We start from the raw sequence: 18,207 nt of genomic DNA, 5'->3' as shown, positions 1-18,207 counted from the left end.
GGGTGTTTGCCTTACATGCAGAAGAATGGCAGTTCGAATCCCAGCATCCCATATGGTTCCCGAGCCTGCCAGCAGCAATTTCTGAGCATAAAGCTAGGAGTGACCCCTGAGTACGGTTGAATGTGACCCAAAAACAAAACAAAACAAAAAATTGTCTCCAGAGGCACCCTAGCAGAAAGGTACACTTCTCTGTCTGTGAAAACTGGGGAGGTGTCTGGCCCCTGCTGTGAGCACAGCAACAGGGAGAGAGACTGAAAGGACCTGTCCCCTTTACCTCTTTCTCTTCTCTTCTGTCTCCTGAAACTCTCCTAAGAAGACCAAGACAGACTCAAGGTAAACTGTCTCCTAGAGGCTCCAGAAGAGCATTCAATTCAGGAGCGCGTGCTCTTTCTAACTAATGAGCCCCACTATACCATGTAGAGAAAATCAAACTACAAGTGTGACAATGGGGAAACCTCATAGGCAAAAACCATGCACAGAAAATGAAAATGAAGCTCTGATGACACAAAAAATTCCAATCATCTGATTAATCTCTCAGATAAGGAGTTTAGAATAGAAATATGGAAGATCCTGATAGAAATCAAAGAAAGCATAGATCAAGCTGAACAGAACACAAATATAGAAATCAGAAAACTTGGGGCCAGGCAGTGGCGCTAGAGGTAAGGTGCCTGCCTTGCCTGCACTAGCCTAGGACGGACCGCGGTTCGATCCCCCGGCGTCCCATATGGTCCCCCAAACCAGGAGTGACTTCTGAGGGCATAGCCAGGAGTAACCCCTGAGCGTCACTGGGTGTGGCCCAAAAACAAAAAACAAAAAACAAAACAAAAAAAAAAAGAAATCAGAAAACTCCAAACTGAAATAACAGGTCTGAAAAACACGGTAGCTAAAAACCTCAATGGAAAGCCTCTCCAACAGGGTACAGCAGCCAAGGACAGAATCAGTGAACTGGAAGATCCGGAGAACAACTCCATACAGCAGAAGAGATTGGAAAAGAACCTTAAGGCAAATGATCAGACAATGGAAAAAGTACTCAAAGAATATGAACAGATAAAAATAGAAATCTTTGATAAACTCAACAGAAACAACAGAAGAACCATCGGAGTCCCAGAGGGCCAGGAAGAAGATCCAAAGGAAGAATCAACAGTCAAAGACATCATCACAGAGAAACTCCCAGAGCTAAAGACTGCATGCAACCATATTCTGTATGCCCGAAGAGTACAGCTAAAAGACACATGAAAAAAAGGCACTCCAAGACACATCTAATATCAATGATGAATCCCTCAGATATAGAATGCTGAAAGCAGCAAGATCAAAAAGGGAAATAACATTCAAAGAGGATCCTTAAGATTTACAGCAGATCAACATAGCACTGGAAGTACCCGCTATAGCGATTAGGCAAGAAAAAGATATCAAGGGAATCCAGATAGGAAAGGAAGTCAAGCTCTCATTGTTTGCAGATGACATAATACTCTACTTAGAAAACCCTAAAGACTCTACCAAAAAGCTTCGAGAAACAATAGACTCATATAGCAAGGTGGCAGGCTACAAAATTAACACACAAAAATCAATGGCCTTTCTATACACCAATAGTAATAAGGATGAAATGGACATTAAGAAAACAACCCCATTCACAATAGTGCCACACAAACTCAAATATCTTGGAATCAACTTGACTAAAAATGTGAAGGACCTATACAAAGAAAACTATAAAACTCTGCTCCAAGAAATAAGAGAGGACACGCGGAAATGGAAACACATACCGTGCTCATGGATTGGCAGGATTAACATCATCAAAATGGCAATACTCCCCAAGGCATTATACAGATTTAATGCGATCCCTCTAAAGATAACCATGACATTCTTCAAAGAAGTGGATCAGGCACTTTTGAAATTCGTTTGGAACAATAAACACCCTCGAATAGCTAAAGCAATCATTGGGAAAAAGAATATGGGAGGAATTACTTTCCCCAACTTTAAACTTTACTACAAAGCAATAGTTATCAAAACAGCATGGTATTGGAATAAGGACAGGCCCTCAGATCAGTGGAAAAGGCTTGAATACTCAGAAAATGTTCCCCAGGCATACAATCACCTAATTTTTTATAAAGGAGCAAGAAATCTTAAATGGAGCAGGGAAAGCCTCTTCAACAAGTGGTGTTGGCACAACTGGCTAGCCACTTGCAAAAAATTGAACTCAGACCCCCAGCTAACATCATGTACGAAGGTAAAATCCAAATGGATTAAAGACCTCGATATCAGACCCAAAACCATAAGATATATAGAACAACACATAGGCAAAACACTCCAGGACATTGAGACTACAGGCATCTTCAAGGAGGAAACTGCACTCTCCAAGCAAGTGAAAGCAGAGATTAACAGATGGGAATATATTAAGCTGAGAAGCTTCTGCACCTCAAAGGAAATAGTGCCCAGGATACAAGAGCCACCCACTGAGTGGGAGAAACTATTCACCCAATACCCATCAGATAAGGGGCTAATCTCCAAAATATACAAGTCACTGACAGAACTTTACAAGAAAAAAACATCTAATCCCATCAAAAAATGGGGAGAAGAAATGAATAGACACTTTGACAAAGAAGAAATACAAATGGCCAAAAGACACATGAAAAAATGCTCCACATCACTAATCATCAGGGAGATGCAAATCAAAACAACGATGAGATACCACCTCACACCCCAGAGAATGGCACACATCACAAAGAATGAGAATAAACAGTGCTGGCAGGGATGTGGAGAGAAAGGAACTCTTATCCACTGCTGGTGGGAATGCCGTCTAGTTCAACCTTTATGGAAAGCAATATGGAGATTCCTCCAAAAACTGGAAATCGAGCTCCCATACGATCCAGCTATACCATTCCTAGGAATATACCCTAGGAACACAAAAATACAATACAAAAACCCCTTCCTTACATCTATATTCATTGCAGCACTATTTACAGAGTAAGACTATGGAAACAACCAAGATGACCTTCAACAGACGAATGGCTAAAGAAACTGTGGTACATATACACAATGGAATATTATGCAGCTGTCAGGAGAGATGAAGTCATGATATTTTCCTATACATGGATGTACACAGAATCTATTATGCTGAGTGAAATAAGAGAGAGAGAAAAATGCAGAATGGTCTCACTCATCTATGGGTTTTAAGAAAAATGAAAGACATTCTTGCAATAATAATTTTCAGACACAAAAGAGAAAAGAGCTGGAAGTTACAGCTCACCTCAGGAAGCTCACCAGAGAGGGATGAGTTTAGTTAGAGAAATAACTACATTTTGAACTGTCCTAATAATGAGAATGTATGAGGGAAATGGAAAGCCTGTTTAAAGTACAGGTGAAGGTCGGGTGGGGAAGAGGGAGATTTGGGACATTGGTGATGGGAATGTTGCACTGGTGATGGGTGGTGTTCTTTACATGACTGAAACCCAAACACAATCATGTATGTAATCAAGGTGTTTAAATAAAATATAAAAAAATAGTAAAGAAAAGAGGCTCAGGTATGATATGGTATGATATGTTATTGCATTATGTATCAAGAGTAGGAATTTAAAGAAGCATTTTGAATATTTTCCAACTCTGCCATTGTAGGACACAATTGTCTTTTGGAAAGGCTATCACAGTGGGTAGAAAGGTGTTCTGAGTGGGGAGAAAGGGAAGATTCAGGGACTTCTCACCTACCAGGAGTCTCCTGATACCTGTTAAGTAGCATGCTCGGAGTGTCTCCCCCAAAATCCTTTACAGAGGACTCTATAGAGCTTCTATTATAAGAACTATGTAAAAAAAAAAAAAAAAGATTTACAGCAGATATATCACAAAAAACCCTCCAGGCCAGAAGACAGTGGTGAGATATTGTGACAAGACTGAATGAAATGGACGCTTCACCTAGAATACTGCACCCAGCCGAACTCACACTCAGGTTTGAAGGAAGGATACATAGCTTCATGGTTAAGCAATAGCTCAGAAACTTTACAGATGCAAAACCAGCCTTAAAGAAAAAGCTGAAAGGTCTATTTTAAGATAAGACAGACCAACAGACACACCAAACTTCTACACAAAGATGACATTAAATCCCATGACAATAATCTCCCTCAACATCAATGGCCTAAATGCACCTGTTAAGAGAAACAGAGTGGCAAAATGGATCAAAAAGATGAATTCAACCTTCTGCTGCCTACAAGAAACACACCTGAATAGTCAGAACAAACATAGACTCAAAATCAAAGGCTGGAGGAAAATCATCAAAGTAAACACTCTTAAAAAAGCTGGAGTCATTGGGCCCGGAGAGATGGCACAGCGGTGTTTGCCTTGCAAGCAGCCAATCCAGGACCAAAGGTGGTTGGTTCGAATCCCGGTGTCCCATATGGTCCCCCGTGCCTGCCAGGAGCGATTTCTGAGCAGACAGCCAGGAGTAACCCCTGAGCACCGCTGGGTGTGACCCAAAAACTAAAAAAAAAAAAAAAAAAAAAGCTGGAGTCGGGTCGGAGAGATAGGATGGAGGTAGGGCGTTTGCCTTGCATGGAGAAGGACGGTGGTTCAAATCCCGGCATCCCATATGGTCTCCTGAGCCTGCCAGGAGCGATTTCTGAGCATAGATGAGCCAGGAGTAACCCCTAAGCACTGCAGGGTGTGACCTCAACCCCCCCCCCAAAAAAAAGCAAAGAAAAAAGCTGGAGTGGCCATACACAAACTTTAGAAAATTTTTAAGGGACAAAGATGGACATATATCAAGGGATACATGCAACAGGAATAAATCACACTACTAAACATATACGTACCCAATGAGAGACCAGCAAAATATCTCATACAATTATTGACAAATTTGAAAGAGGATATCAGTAGTAACACAATAATTGTGGGAGACCTCAACACAGCCCTGTCAACACTTGATAGGTCAACCAGACTGAAATCCAACAAAATATACTAGCCCTAAAAAGAAAGGAAGAAAGAGGCCTAGTAAATATATGTAGAACACTCCAATCCCAGAAACCTGGATACACATTCTTCTCCAATGTACCTGGGTCATTCTCCAGGATAGACCACATGCTGGCACATAAAACATACCTCCATAAAATCAAGAGGATAGAAATTCTGCAGGCTACTTTTGCTGACCACAAATCTCTGAAATTAGATGTCAACTACAAAGGGACATAGAAAAAAACTTTAACACCTATCGGAAATTAAACAGCCTACTATTGAACAACCAGTGGGTCCGAGATGAAATCAAAGAGAAAATCAAAACTTTCCTGGAAACAAATGACAATAAAGACAAAACTATCAGAATCTATGGGACACAGCAAAAGCGGTACTGAGAGAAAAATTTATAGCTTTGCAAGTATACATCAGGAAGGAAGAGGGGGCATACCTGAATAGCTTAAAATGCTGCAGCTTATAAAATTAGAAAATAATCAACTAAAAAAAACAAAAATAGGTATAAGAAAAAAATAACAATGCTTAGAGCAGAAATCAATGAAGTGGAAACCCAAAAAACAATCCGATGGGGCTGGAGAGATAGTATAGCGGTAGGGTGTTTGCCTTGCAAGCGGCTAAACCAGGACTGATGGTGGTTTGAATCCCGACATCCCATATGGTCCTCTGTGTAGGCCAGAAGCAATTTCTGTGTGGCCCAAAAACAAAAAAGATAAAAAATCCGAAAGATCAATGAAAGTAGAAGTTGGTTCTTTGAAAAAAATAAACAAAATTGGGGCCGGTGCAGTGGCGCTACAGGTAAGGTGTCTGCCTTGCCAGCGCTAGCCTAGGATGGACCGCAGTTTGATCCCCTGGCGTCCCATATGGTCCCCCAAGCCAGGAGCAACTTCTGAGCGCATAGCCAGGAGTAACCCCTGAGCATCATCAGGTGTGGCCCAAAAACCAAAATAAATAAATAAATAAATAAATAAATAAATAAATAAATAAATAAATAAATAAATAAATAAAATAAGATTGATAGACCATTGGCAAAACTCACAAAGAAAGAGAAGGAGAAACTTGATAACCCATATCAGAAATGAAAAGGAGATCACTACAGGTATTACAGAGATTCAAAGGGTAATCAGAGACTACTTTGAGAAACTCTATGCCATGAAACATCAGAACTTGGAAAAAATGGATAAATTCTTAGACTCTTATAATCTTCCACGGTTGAATAAGGAGGATGTAACATATCTAAACACCCCCATCACTATTGAGGAAATTAAAACGGTAATCAAATGTCTGCCCAAAAACAATATCCCAGGCCCACCTGGTTTCACTAATGAATTCTTTCAAACCTTTCAAGAGGAACTACTACCAATCCTTGCCAGGCTCTTTCATGAAATTGAAAGAAAACAGGAACACTTACAAATAGTTTTTATAAAGCCAACATTGCCTCGATACCTAAATCAGGTAGAGATGCTGCCAAAAAGAAAATTACAGACCAATATCCCTGATGAACACAGATGCAAAGATCCTCAACAAAATCCTGGCAAATAAGATCCAATGCCTCATTCAAGGTCATTCACTACAATCAAGTAAGTTTCATCCCGGAATTGAAGGATGGTTTAACATCTTTAAATCTATCAACATAAAACACATCAACAACAAGAAAATTAAAATCACATGATCATATCATTAGACGCAGAGAAAGCATTTGATAAGGTCCAACACCCATTTGTGATAAAAACTCTCAGCAAAATGGGAATGAAAGGAACCTTTCTCAATATAGTTAAGGCCATCTACCACAAGCCAATGGCAAATATTAACCTCAATGGAGAAAAACTAAAAGCCTTCCCTCTAAATTCTGGTACAAGACAAAGCTGTCCTTTCACCACTTCTATTCAACTTGGTACTGGAAGTACTTGCTATAGTGATTAGGCAAGAAAAAGATATCAAGGGCATGCAGATAGGAAAGAAAGAAGTCAAGCTCTCAGTGTTTGCAGATGACATGATACTCTACTTAGAAAACCCTAAAGACTCTACCAAAAAGTTTCTATAAACAATAGATTCATAAAGCAATGTGGCAGGCTACAAAATTAACACATAAAAATCAATGGCCTTTTATACAGCAATAATGATAAGGAAGAAATGGACATTAAGAAAACGACCGCAGGGCTGGAGAGATAACACAACAGTAGGGCATTTGCCTTGCATGCCGAAGGACAGTGGTTCAAATGCTGGCATCCCATATGGTCCCCCAAGCCTGCCAGGGGCAATTTCTGAGTGTAGGACCAGGAGTAGCCCCCAAGCGCTGCCAGGTGTGACCCAAAAACAAAACAAAACAAACAAAAAACAAAAGAAAACTATAAAACCCTAATCCAAGAAATAAGAGGACACACGAAAATGGAAACACATACCCTGCTCGTGGATCGGCAGGATTAACTTTATTAAAATGGCAATACTCCCCAAAATATTATACAGATTTAATGCGATGCCTCTCAAGACATTCTTCAAAGAAGTGGATCAAACACTTCTGAAATTCATTTGGAACAATAAACACGCATGAATAGTTAAAGCAATCCTTGGGAAAAGAAATACGGCAAGCACTATCTTACCCAATTTTAAACTGTATTACAAAGCTATAGTCATTAAAACAGCATGGTACTGGAATAAAGACAAACCCTCAGATCAGGAATACACTTGAGTGTTTCCCTAGACATACAATCACCTAGTTTTTGATAAAGGAGCAAGTAATCCTAAATGGAGCAAGGAAAGCCTCTTCAAGTGGTGTTGGTACAACTGGTTAGACACTTGCAAAAAAACGAACTCAGACCCCCAGCTAACAACCATGTACGAAGGATTAAAGACCATGATATCACACCTGAAACCATAAGGTATATAGAACAACACGTAGGTAAAACACTCCATGACACTGAGAATAAAGGCATCTTTAAGGAGGAAACAGCACTCTTCAAATAAGTGAAAGCAAAGATAAAAAAAAATGGGGATATATTAAGCTGAGAAGCTTCTGCACCTGAAAAGAAATAGTGCCCAGGATACAAGAGCCACCCACTGAATGGGAGAAATTATTCCTCCAATACTCATCAGATAAGGGGCTAATATCCAAAATATACAAAGCACTGAAAGAACTTGACAAGAAAAAAAAATCTAATCCCATTAAAAAATGGGGAGAAGAAATGAACAAACACTTCCTCAAAGAAGAAATACACATGAAAAATGCTCCACATCACTAATTATCAGGGAGATGCCATCAGGGAGATATCATCTCATGCCACAGAGTAGGCACTTATCACAAAAATGAGAACAAGTAGTGCTGGTGGGGATGTGGAGAGAAAGGAACTCTTATTCACTGCTGGTGTAAATACCGTCTAGTCCAAGCTTTATGGAAAACAATATGGAGATTCCTCCAAAAAATGGAAACTGAGCTCCAGCTATACCACTCCTAGAGATATACCCAAAGAACATAAAAATACAATACAAAAATCCCTTCCTCACACCTATATTCATTGCAGCGCTATTTACAATAGCCAGACTCTGGAAACAACCAAGATGCCCTTCAACAGATCATATGAATGACTAAAAAAACTGTGGTATATATATACACAAAATATTCCTATTTTACAGCTGTCAGGAGAGATAAAGTGATGAAATTTTCCTATACATGTATGTATGTACATAGAATCTATTATGCTGAGTGAATTAAGTCAGAGGGAGAGAGATAGACACAGAATAGTCTTACTCGTCTATGGGTTTTAAGAAAAAGAAAAGACATTTTTGCAATAATTCTCAGAGAGAAAAGAGATGAAGCCTTGATAGTTAAGCTCATAATACAAAGCTCACCACAAACAGTGGTGAGTGCAGTTAGAGAAATAACTACACTGACAACTATAATCACAAAGTGAATGAATGAGGGAAGTAGAAAGCCTGTCTCATATACAGGCGGGGGTGGGGAGGAGGGAGATTTGGGACATTGGTAATGGGGATGTTGCACTGGTGAAGGTAGGTGTTCTTTATATGACTGAAACCCAACTACAATCATATTTGTAATCAAGGTGTTTAAATAAAGATATTAAAAAAGATAAAAAAAGAAAAAATAACTTTACATAATAGGGGTTGGAGTGGTTGTGCAAGTGGTAGGGCATTTGCCTTGCATGAGCTAATCTGGACCAAGCCAGGAGCCATTTCTGAGTGCATAGCCAGGAATAACCCCTGAGCATCACTGGGTGTGGCCCAAAAACAAACAAACAAACAAAAACAAAAACAACATAACAAAATTTAGTGATTCTTCTTTCTACAAGAACTCTACAGAACTCTTACCTTGCTGCTTTTAATGTTTCTTCTTCAAGACCTTCTTCTTTTACAAGTTCTTCAAAATTTACAATATCTTCAAGATCAGGAACAAATCTACCCAAGAATTAGGGAAGGAATTTATTATGATAAGTATAACTGAAACAGACAACAAAGTTAACAATTCACCTTTTCATTAATTACGTATTTGGAAAGAACCTTTCGTTTGCTTTATTATTAGTACCAGTGCTTTGACTCAAAGTAGTACAAAGAGTAGGGCACTTGTCTGCATGTGACTAACCTAGGTCTGATCCCCCACAATATAAATGGTCTTCCCAGATCCATCAGGAGTGAGTTCTGAATAGAGATAATAAAGCCAGACACTGTTAGGTGTGACCCAAAGCCAAAATAATAAATTAAACTTTAGATACAAGTAATCAATTTTTAATCCTCAAAATCACAAACTTTGGGTAAATAGAGTCACACTAAGGGTTACTCCTAGCTTACCTTTGGCATGGATCTGTGATCATCAAACTGCAGTGGGCTGCATGCAAGGCAAGTGTCTTAACCTTAGCATTAATCTCTGGTCAGTATATTATACAATCTTTTTAGGCTTATCTTGGGGTTTGTTTGTTTCCTTTTTGGACCACAACTGGCAGTGATCAGGGCTCTGAGCTCAGGAATCACTCCTGGTGGTACTTAAGGGGAAACTGAGCCCAAGCCAGTTGCATGGTAAGGCTAATGCCCTATCCACTGTACTACTGCTTCATCTCTACAATATATAATTTTATAACAAACTGCACTGACAAAATAAAACTATAATATACATAGATTTCCAAAGGTCTTTAGTTTAATTTAAGGAGCAAAAATAAATCTAACCAGTAAAATTACTTTCTCCTGTACTTTCTCTTAGAATATATATATATGTATATGTATATATATATATATATATATATAGAATATATAAGAAGACTTCTCTAAAATATCGCTATGGTATAAATAAGATATAATTTTTTCAAGTGGCGAAAAAAAGGCAAATATTTACCTAATGGCATTGCTGCTGCAATGAAGACCACCAGACCTTATCATTCGTACATAGCCCATGGCATTACCTTAAAGACATACACACAAAAATGAGGCCTTTGCCTAGTCCAAATTCTGATAAGCAGAAATAGTTACATATCAAGTACAAGGTTTCAACTTGTTCTTAGCAACAGATTTTTAAGTACTCTAATTTCATTCTTGCTCCATAAAGTCAAATTGCTATATACTTGAATTCTTAAATGCAAATGTACATATACATATATTAAGTATTTTAAGTGTAACATTTTTGATAAACAAGTGTTTAATAAAACAATATTACTTTAAAATCAAATATTTAATGATTACAATGTCAATAATTCCCTCTCTCTCTCTCTCACAGTGATCATCAGTATTTCTCATGCTTTTTTTTTTTGGTTTTTGGGCCACACCTGGTGACGCTCAGGTGTTACTCGTGGCTATGCGCTCAGAAATCGCTCCTGGCTTGGGGAACCATATGGCTTCAAAATGAATCCAAATCCAAGCACTTTCCCCATCCTCAGCTACAGTCTGATTCCAAGTCTACCACTACCATCTCAGGCCCAGACCACTGCAATTTTCAATAACCTCCTTACATCCCTATTCTATTGTTAGCAACCTGCCCACTCCCTCCCCTAAAATTAACCTTTGATCTATATAATAGTTCTTTTTTTTTTTGTTATTGTTTGTTTGTTTGGAGGCCACACCAGGTGACACTCAGGCTTTACTTCTGGCTCTGCACTCAGAAATCGCTCCTGGCTATGGGGACCATATGGGATGATTGGGATAGAACCCAGGTCTGTTCTGGGTCAGCTTCATGCAAGGCAAATGCCCTACCACTGTGCTATTACTCTGGACCCTATATAGTAATTCTTAACTACTTTACCTCTGTCAGAGGAGTGAGCACAAAGAGATAAGAAGTCTTGAAAACCAGAGGCCCTAAGTTTCATCCCTAAGACTGGGTGGCTTCCAGCACTGGCAGAAATAGTCCTGGTCCCCAAACACAACCTAATGGTCCACCAGGGTGATCCTGGTGGCCACAGCACCTCAGGTAGAGCACTACAATGCTGGACCCACACTCTAATCCCATCTTCTCTATGTCTCCTGAGTGCCTCTGAGAAGTGGCCCTATTAAAAAAGTTTTCAGAGACCAGAACAGTAGCACAGCAGTCAGGGTATCCGGTATGGTCCCCCAAGCCTGCCAGGAATAACCCCTGAGCACAGGAAATGCCCCCCCCCCAAATTTTTTTCAGTATCTAAAATAGAGTCTCCTTTTCTGAAAATTACACAGCTTTTTATCTCAATAAAATCTAACACCTCTGGTGGCCAACAACTTGCTGTTCTCATGGTATCATGCCCTCCTTGGAGGTATCTGGAGTGTAGATATCCCCAACTGTTACTAAAATGTTCAACAGATGGGGCCGGAGAGATAGCATGGAGGTAAGGCGTTTGCCTTTCATGCAGAAGGTCATCGGTTCGAATCCCGGTGTCCCATATGGTCCCCTGTGCCTGCCAGGAGCAGTTTCTGAGCATGGAGCCAGGAGTAACCCTGAGCACTGCCGGGTGTGACCCAAAACCACAAAAAAAAAAAAAAAAATGTTCAACAGATGTGGGTCCTCAGCACTGTCTCCTCTGCACATGACCTATTCTTTATGGTTTAAGTCTCTGTTAAAGTGTCAGTTCCTCAGAGCTTTCCGTGAGCATCTGAACATACTTCCAGGATTAAACACTAACTGAGCACATGTATATTTTTGTTTATATCTCACATAAGAATGTCATGATCCGGGCCCGGAGAGATAGCACAGCGGCATTTGCCTTGCAAGCAGCCGATCCAGGACCAAAGGTGGTTGGTTCGAATCCCGGTGTCCCATATGGTCCCCGTGCCTGCCAGGAGCCATTTCTGAGCAGACAGCCAGGAATAACCCCTGAGCACCGCCGGATGTGACCCAAAAACCAAAAAAAAAAAAAAAAAAAAAAAAAAAGAATGTCATGATTCATAAATAAAATAAAAACAAAAAAATAAAAAGTAACATTGTATAATCAATACAATAACTTCTGCATTACACATGTCTTATCTGCTGTTTATAACAACCCTCAACATAGGTCTCACTTAATCTATCCTAATATGAGATAAGATGTTAAATCTTTAATGCCATCTTAGAAAAATTAAGTTATATTATTTAGCTCTACTGTTTTTCTCCAAAACTGTCAAACATATATGTATGTCAAATTGAAATTTTTTTTGGGGGGGGGGACACCCAGTGGTGCTTGGGAGTTACTCCTGGCTCTGCACTCAAAAATCCCTCCTGGCAGGCTCAGGGAACCATATGGGATGCCAGGGATCAAACCCAGTCAACTGCTCGCAAGGCAAACGTCCTACCACTGTGCTATCACTCTGGCCCTAAATTGTAAACTCTTTTTTTTAAATTGTAAACTTTTTTTTTATAATTTTTATTTTGATTATAGTGGTTTACATGATGACAATAATATTTTAGTTAAATATTTACATAACATCAGGGGGGATTCCCATCACCAAATTGTCCTCCTTTCACCTCCGTTTTTGTCCTATCTCCCATATCCACCTCCCTCACGCCCAGGGCTGCTAGAATATGTGGTCCCGTATGTACCTATCCCACCACATAGTAGTCTTGCATCTAATTGGTCTTGGTGTCTCCCTAATTTCCCCCTCTAACCGGGAGGCAGGCCTAGCTAGTTAAGTTTGCGTGGTTTGGTCTGAAGAAGAGAAAAGTAGTAAACTGGGGTGAAAGTCTAATACTCCAAGAGTGGGCAGAGTCCTTCTATAGGCTCTCATCATCGATTTGGGGGGCGATGGAGAAAAAAGAAAATGAAACATTCCATCAGTACAAAAACAAAAAACAAAAAACAAAACAAAACAAAAAAGTGTCCATTATCCAGTGAGGACTCCAACAGTAATGGTAACACTACGTATTAATGCCTCTATCTTACTATATTTAAAATAATCTCTCAGCTTTTCTGTCCACAGGTGTTCTTAGATACAAAAGGCGGACAAACTAAGATGGCAGCTCGGGATACCACACGAGATAACATACCTAGTCTGCACTACAAGACGGCCCCGAGAAAACTCTTTAACATACACTTTATCTCTAGGTTATACCTTCTTTTAGAGATTGAAGCACGTGACCAGACAGACCACCGAAGCAGTAACAGGGACGTACAGACTCAAACTACATGCCCTACTCATCGAACACATTCAAGCAAACTAGCATTCCCATGCTATTCTCTCCTCTCTCATCACCACTCTCTTTTTTTTTATTTTTTTTTATTTTCTCTTCCTTTCTTTACTTTTTCTCCTTTCTCTTCTCCCTTTCTTCCTAAGGTATTTTCTCTTTTCTCCCTTCCTACCCCTTCCATATGCCTTACCCTTTCCCCCCTCTGGAAATCCAACTAAAATTGTAAACTTTTATCTCAAATTCCTAGTCTCTTAAATTAAACTCTAGGATAGATAATCTACTGATATATATACATATATATAATCTGATATATATATCCATCAACATCTAGAATTTGTTGTCTTCAATTATGAATTTATGAAATAAATGAAAATAGAGTTGTGCGTTTTACTCCAATAACAATAATACTAAGTGCACGAAAAAACCTTTACACAAAGGAAATACCCAATAATTTTAGTGATGTGATTATTTCAACTCCCAACTAGCAACACTGAGATTATTCTTTTTCTAAAGATACTGAATATATTTAATAATATGTTACTACGTTATGAATTTTATTATAAATTTGCATTTCCTAGTACAAAAACAAAGATTAAAATACTGGAACAAGAAAAAATAGGACTTTAATCAGTCTTAAACTGCATTGCGATGGAAATTAATGTAATATTTTATATGTACTGGGAGAAATATATGCTTCACTGTGTGTTGGAGAAAATGACTAGCATTCTAAATTCAAGTTAACATTTTTGGGGAACATTTATAGCTCAGAAATATAAAAAGATGTAAGAGTACCAGCATTATGACATAAGACAGAAACCAATACTTAATGTGAATACACATAAGCAATAATGCTTTAGAATAACAACTCTTTTAGGGGCTGGAGCGATAGCACAGCAGTAGCACAGCCTTGCAAGTGGTCAAGACAGGGCGGACACTGGTTCGAATCCCAACATCCCATATGGTCCCCCGAGCCTGCCAGTAGCGACTTCTGAGCACAGAGCCATGAGTAACTCCTGATCACTGCCAGGTGTGACCCCAAAACAAAAACAAACAAAAACAACAACAACTCTTAGTTTTAATTGGCGGCCACACTGGTGGTGTTTAGTACTTACTCCTGGTTCTATACTCAGGGATCACTCCTGGTCAGAGGACCATAAAGGGTGCCAGGGACTGAACCAAGGTGGGCAGCATTCAAGAAAAATACCCATTGTACTATCTCTATGGCTCCTTGAGGTTTTTTTTTTTCATTATGTGTCTATGGTATACCCTCACTATTTTTGATTTATATACTCTTTCAGAAGACAAACTATACTTGTGAAACAGAAAAATTCAATAATCTTCTATAACACATTGTTTTATAACACCACTATCTAAATTTACATATAAAATTTATGCAGCATGTGTATACATATAATGCTTTGGGGCTACACCTGATGGTGCAGAGGGCTTGTTTACTCCTGGCTTACTCCTGGCTCTATGATTAGGGATCACCCCTGACAGTTGCAGGGATCGAATCAGGGTTGGCAAGTACCCTGACCACAATCTCTGACCCTTAAATGTCATACTTGGGTTTGGGATGGGGAACTTCTAGCAATACTTCTAGCATTACTTAGGGTAAGAGGATCACATGGCAGCAGAGGTCCAAATCAGGACTTCCTACATATAAAGCATGTATTCCGGCCCTTTAAGTCATCCCCTGCTCCTTGAATATAGTTCTTGATTGACAGATTTGATAATAAATGTTAATCAATTACCTCTGTATCATAGATAAGCAAGGAATGGGGGGGGGGGGCGGTAAGAAACATGGAAAATAGGGAAGAGCCATACCAGTGGAACTCAGGGCTTATGCCTGGCTCACGGCTCAGGGATTACCTCAGGCAATCATATTCAATGTTTTTTTTTTTTTGTTTTTTTTTTTTTTTTTTTTTTTTTGGTTTTTGGGCCACACCCTGTGACGCTCAGGGGTTACTCCTGGCTATGCGCTCAGAAGTTGCTCCTGGCTTCTTGGGGGACCATATGGGACGCCGGGGGATCGAACCGCGGTCTGTCCTAGGCTAGCGCAGGCAAGGCAGGCACCTTACCTCCAGCGCCACCGCCCGGCCCCAAAGTTTTCTTTTTTTTTTTTTTTTTTTTTGGTTTTTGGGCCACACCCGGTAACGCTCAGGGGTTACTCCTGGCTATGCGCTCAGAAGTCGCTCCTGGCTTGGGGGACCATATGGGACGCCGGGGGATCGAACCGCGGTCCGTCTCCTAGGCTAGCGCAGGTAAGGCAGGCACCTTACCTCCAGCGCCACCGCCCGGCCCCATATTCAATGTTAAGTATCATACCCGTGCTGGCTTCATAAAGAAAGTACCTTAAGCTCTGTACTCTCTCTGGCCCACTACTCTTATATAGCTGTTGATAAGAAAGAAAAAAAAATTGTGCTATCAAATTAAATTCAGGAACTCAGATAACAAACACCGTTTTCGATGTGAAGTCTAATTTTTATAAAAGAGATGGGGAGTGGTGTTTACTTCCTTTTTTAAATAGTTTTTAATAATAACTTACCAGGGACTGGAGTGATAGCATAGTGGTAGGGCGTCTGCCTTGCATGCTTGAACTCGGGAAGGACCCCAGTTTAATCCCTGACAACCTATATGTTTCCCCAAGCCTGCCAAGAGCGATTTCTGAGTGCAGAGCCAGGAAAAACCCTAGCTGCCTGGTGTGGCCCAACCCCCCCCAGCCCCCAAATAACAACAACTTACCGATTTGGCTGATAAGTTGCCTAAATTGATCAAGGTAGCTCTGTCCCTCTGGGGTTATTCCAAGTTTTCTGATGCCTCGATTGAATTTTTCTGCTCTTTCAAAAGGATACTGGAAAGATAATTTTAATACTGTCTCTTATTAACAGAGACTCTCAAAGATTAAATGTCTGATATGCCAATATCACTTTTCTTTCAAGTTTCAAGCATTCATTGTACTTTAAAAAGTTATTCAAGGGGCCGGAGCGATGGCGCAAGCAGTAGGGCATTTGCCTTGCGCAAGCTAACCTAGGAAGGACTGTGGTTCGATTCCCCAGCATCCCTTATAGTCCCCCATGCCAGGAGCCATTTCTGAGCCCATAGCCAGGAGTAACCCCTGAGCGTCACTGGGTGTGGCCCCCAAAAACAAACAAACAAACAAAAAAGTTATTCAAATCTAATGATCAAAAAATGCCATAGCACAAAACCTATTAATGGTAAAGAACAATATAAATTTCTCTATAATATAAGCTGAGTAATAATAAATACCACCTAACTTCAGTTTCCCACAACCAATATTGGTCTTCTGGGACTCAACTACTCTGTCAAATAGATTAAAAAAAAAAAAAAAAGAACCATTTCCTCCTAAAAACATTTGTTCAGAGAAGTATGACCAAGTTTCTATGAATGGAATAGGCTTAGAGACTTACAAACACACTTCTTCCAAAAAGCACATTATTAACTGAGCTAATATTTCTTAGTTTTCCTCACCAATTAAAAAGATTTTTCAAAGTTGTAGTTGACAAAAAGCCTTAGAAAATTATTTATCACTAACAAAAACAATTCTTATGTAACAATATCATGTTATTCCTCTGAATACTGGAAAGTTCTGTTCCACTAAAAATGAGGGGCAACAGGGGCTGGAGAGATAGAATGGAGGTAAAGCATTTGCCTTTCATGCAGAAGGATGGTGGTTCGACTCCCGCCATCCCATGTGGTTCCCTGTGCCTGCCAGGGGCAATTTCTGAGCAGAGCCAAGAGTAACCCCTGAGTGCTGCCGGGTGTGATCCAAAAACCAAAAAACAAAATGAAATTAATCTAAATGTAGTGATGAGAACATTTTTTTGTTAGGAAAATAGTGGCAATGGGCATATGTTCAAATATGTTTATCTCAAACATATGAAAAATATTGCATTAATTCTTAAAAGAAACTATATTTAGAAAACAAAAATGGGAGAAAAGAAGAGTAAAGACACTGAGCTTAGGCACTCTTTAACTATATAAATGTTTCAAAACAGCACTGTATTTTCTGCATAAATTTAAAATAAATTAATGCCTCACTACATTGATGGTTTCATTTCCCTTACTTTTTTGCCTACAAAGAATGAAGAGCTGAACGCTGTAAATTTGAAGATCATATCTGGGAGACATTAGATAAAAATTGAAAAATAAGGCCAATAAAGAGATAATTTTAGCATAAACATTTCCTTTATAGAGTCATACAAAAACTATATATGCAACAGTTTTTCATCAAACTATAAACAAAGAATATAACAAAATACAAGTAAAATACCTTGTGATCATTTTGGTCCTTGATTTCTCTGAAAAACCGAATATCTTTAATCAATCTAGATTTGATATGTTCATCATACATAAATTGGCTGAATATATAGAACTTCTTTTTCAAAAATTGGTAGGTGAAATTAACCTACAAAATTTACACAAAAGTTGATGTTATAATAAATATTATTACATAAGTAAATAATATAACCAAGTAATTTTATTAATTGCTCAATTTAATAATTGAGTCTCCAGAATCCTATATCAACTTGATCCCATCATTTTTTACCGACCAGTGAGAAACACAGCCTCCCAACCCATAAACCCCACCACAACACGTAGCAAAAGTCACCCTACAATCGTGTCAATGGGGAAACAACGCCAGACAGCAGCATGCATAGAGAATAAAGGTGGCA

The 18,207-nt window shown here is 39.3% G+C and overlaps 1 protein-coding gene across 2 annotated transcripts in view; it reads right to left on the bottom strand.

The window, feature by feature from the left end:
* Positions 1 to 18,207, bottom strand: part of WASHC4 (WASH complex subunit 4) — a 98,844-nt gene that overhangs the window by 8,227 nt on the left and 72,410 nt on the right. For both annotated transcript variants that reach the window (XM_049783149.1, XM_049783150.1), the window contains 4 exons: positions 17,805 to 17,939; positions 16,256 to 16,364; positions 10,286 to 10,352; positions 9,271 to 9,357 (listed from right to left, as the gene is read on the bottom strand). In XM_049783149.1, the coding sequence (XP_049639106.1) occupies positions 9,271 to 9,357; positions 10,286 to 10,352; positions 16,256 to 16,364; positions 17,805 to 17,939 (398 nt within the window). The remainder of the gene's footprint in view (positions 1 to 9,270; positions 9,358 to 10,285; positions 10,353 to 16,255; positions 16,365 to 17,804; positions 17,940 to 18,207) is intronic.

Source organism: Suncus etruscus, chromosome 11 (assembly GCF_024139225.1).
Source record: "Suncus etruscus isolate mSunEtr1 chromosome 11, mSunEtr1.pri.cur, whole genome shotgun sequence".
In the NCBI taxonomy this organism is placed as follows: Eukaryota; Metazoa; Chordata; class Mammalia; order Eulipotyphla; family Soricidae; genus Suncus; species Suncus etruscus.
This window is presented reverse-complemented; position numbering and strand designations above follow the sequence as displayed.